The sequence below is a fragment of the Saccopteryx leptura genome, chromosome 10 (assembly GCF_036850995.1).
Source record: "Saccopteryx leptura isolate mSacLep1 chromosome 10, mSacLep1_pri_phased_curated, whole genome shotgun sequence".
NCBI lineage: Eukaryota > Metazoa > Chordata > Mammalia > Chiroptera > Emballonuridae > Saccopteryx > Saccopteryx leptura.
The window spans coordinates 10016195-10018490 of record NC_089512.1 but is presented as its reverse complement, the minus strand read 5'-3'; the positions used below and the strand labels follow the sequence as shown (position 1 = coordinate 10018490).

At 65.9% G+C, this 2296-nt stretch overlaps 1 protein-coding gene across 1 annotated transcript; it reads right to left on the bottom strand.

The window, feature by feature from the left end:
* Positions 1 to 258: 258 nt before the first annotated feature.
* Positions 259 to 2060, bottom strand: TMEM158 (transmembrane protein 158). The gene has a single exon (XM_066350789.1). It carries the CDS (start codon positions 1751 to 1753, stop codon positions 875 to 877), a length of 879 nt encoding a protein of 292 aa, XP_066206886.1. The 5' UTR covers positions 1754 to 2060; the 3' UTR covers positions 259 to 874.
* Between the last annotated feature and the right edge of the window lie 236 nt (positions 2061 to 2296).

Sequence of the window (2296 nt, the reverse complement as noted above, 5' to 3'; positions counted from 1 at the left end):
GTTTGTGGCGAAAGAGATAAATCCCATAACACCCTATATGCCACCAGACAAATGTCAATGAATTGAGGGGGGGCGGGCAGTGCGGTGTCAGTCACCTGGTTCTCGCCTCCTACTTCTCCCAGACAGGTAAGGGACACAGAATTAGCCCTTCTTTAACTTTTTGGAGAGTCCGTCCCTACATGTTTTCAGGGGAACATCTTGTAATTAATGTATTATTCCTTTTCTTACGTCAAATAAAGCAAAGGCTACATACACAAGTCTGGAGGAAAATGTATTAAAAGCCAAAAAAACACAGAAGTACAAGAAACGCCCACCAGGCCACATCACTGGATAGATCAACTTGGAAAAGGTTCATAAAGTTCATTTTCAGCGGTAACAATATATCGGTGTTAATCATTCCCATGCCCCCCCACTTTTAAATAAATTAAAAAAAAAACAATAAACTTCAAATACTGTGTTCAGATACAAAGAACTTCTCTTACTATAGCAATAGCAATTTGATTTTTTTTTTTTTACTAAAACTTTCATTTAAAACAGTTATTAAATATATAAAACAGATACACAGGATTTGGTCATTTTCTGCCATGAATATAGGGCACGTGGGTGCGGGAGGGGAGGGCAGGGGATGCAATAGAGGGGAAAGGGCCCCATTTTCCTCCTCTCCGTCTTCCCAGCGGCGGACCCCACCCCTCAGTGAGTGCAAGGGCTGGAGCCGCACAAACCTTGTTTTTCAAATACTCTGGAGCCTGTCTGGCGACCCCCTCCCCGAAGAACTAACGGTCACTACAGCACGAAGCACACGGGCCGAGTCTGCCGGCGGGAAAGGCCTCCGAGAGCGCGGACACCGGTCGGACGCAGGGAGGAGCGGAGCGGGTCACTTGGTCGCCGCCCCCGAGGTGACGGCCGCGGCGGCGGCGGCAGCGGCGGCAGCAGCGGCGGCGGCAGCGGTGGTCCCCGCGGGCACTGCGGCGGGGGCGGCGGCCGCGGTGGCGCTGGCGGTGGTCCGGCGCTGCTCCATGCCGTTGGGCAGGAACCCGGCGATGATGGGCACCGGCCAGATGAGGGCGGCCACGCTCCACACGACGATGACCAGGGTCATGAAGCAGGCCACCAGCGTGGACTCGATGGGCTTACGGTTTAGCCGCCAGCCCGGCTCGCCCTGCAGCTCCTCCAGGCTGAAGTCCAGGCAGCAGAAATGCAGCGGCTCTCCCTGCAGCCACAGCGGCCCGGGCGGCTCGGCCGCGGGGTAGGCTGGCAGCGCGGTGGGCGCCCCGGCGGTGGCGGCGGGACGCAGGCGGCCGGGCCGGCGGCCGCGCACCCAGCCGCAGCCCACGCAGAGGCGCAGGTCCTGCTGCGCGCCGCCAGCCGCCAGCCCCAGGTGCTCGATGAGCAGCGGCGGCCCGACGCGGTGGAAGGCGGCGGCGAAAAAGGCGCGGCCGTGCGCGTTGGTGGAGAAGAGCAGCAAGTCGCACTGGAAGCCCCGCGGGCGGCCCCAGCGCACGAGCAGCGAGCTCAGCATCTGCCGCTGCACGCTGATGTTGCACGGCGCCGCCGCCTCCTCGGGGCCCGGCCGCTCGGGGGGGCCGGGAGCCGCCGAGGCCAGCAGCCGCGGGGCGGCGGGCTCTCCCGCGGACGACGCGTTGACGGATGCGTTGCGGGGCGCCCCGAAGAGGCCCGGCGCGTCCGCGGCCCCGCCGCGGGCGGGCGGCAGCGGGCAGGCGGCGGCCAGCAGCGCGGCGAGCAGGGGCAGCATGGCCTGCGGCGGGCGCCTACGCGCGCGGTGCCGGCGGCGGCTGCATGGCGCGAGGGAACCGGGCTGGCGAGCTGACGGCGGGACCGCGGGAGCGGGCGGCCGGGCGGAGAGAGGGTGGCCGGGCACCTGCCAGCCCGCGAGGCGGCGCGAAGGCGGTGGCGGCGGCTAGTTCGGCTCGGGGATTCTTCCCCGCACGGCTGCTCTGGGGTTCCCCGCCGCCCCCGGCGCGGGGGCCCTCGGACGGCACGGCTGCTCTGCGGGACCCAGCGCTCGCCAGGAGCAGGATTCCCCGGCTCGGCTCCGCCTCCCGCGCGCCCCGCCCCGCCCCGCCCCGCCCTCCGCCCGCCTGCCTGGAGACTCGGGGGAGGGCGGGGTTCCACGCGAGGGACGCGGGGTTCGGCACAGGGACCGTGCGGCCGGCTCGTGGGCCCGGGGGGAGGAGGGGTGTCGTCGGATGACCCCGTCGGGGTGTTCGTCGGGCCGGGGAAGTCTGCGGGCTGGCGGCCCACAGACGCTGTCCAAGTCCGACACCAAGCAGAGAAG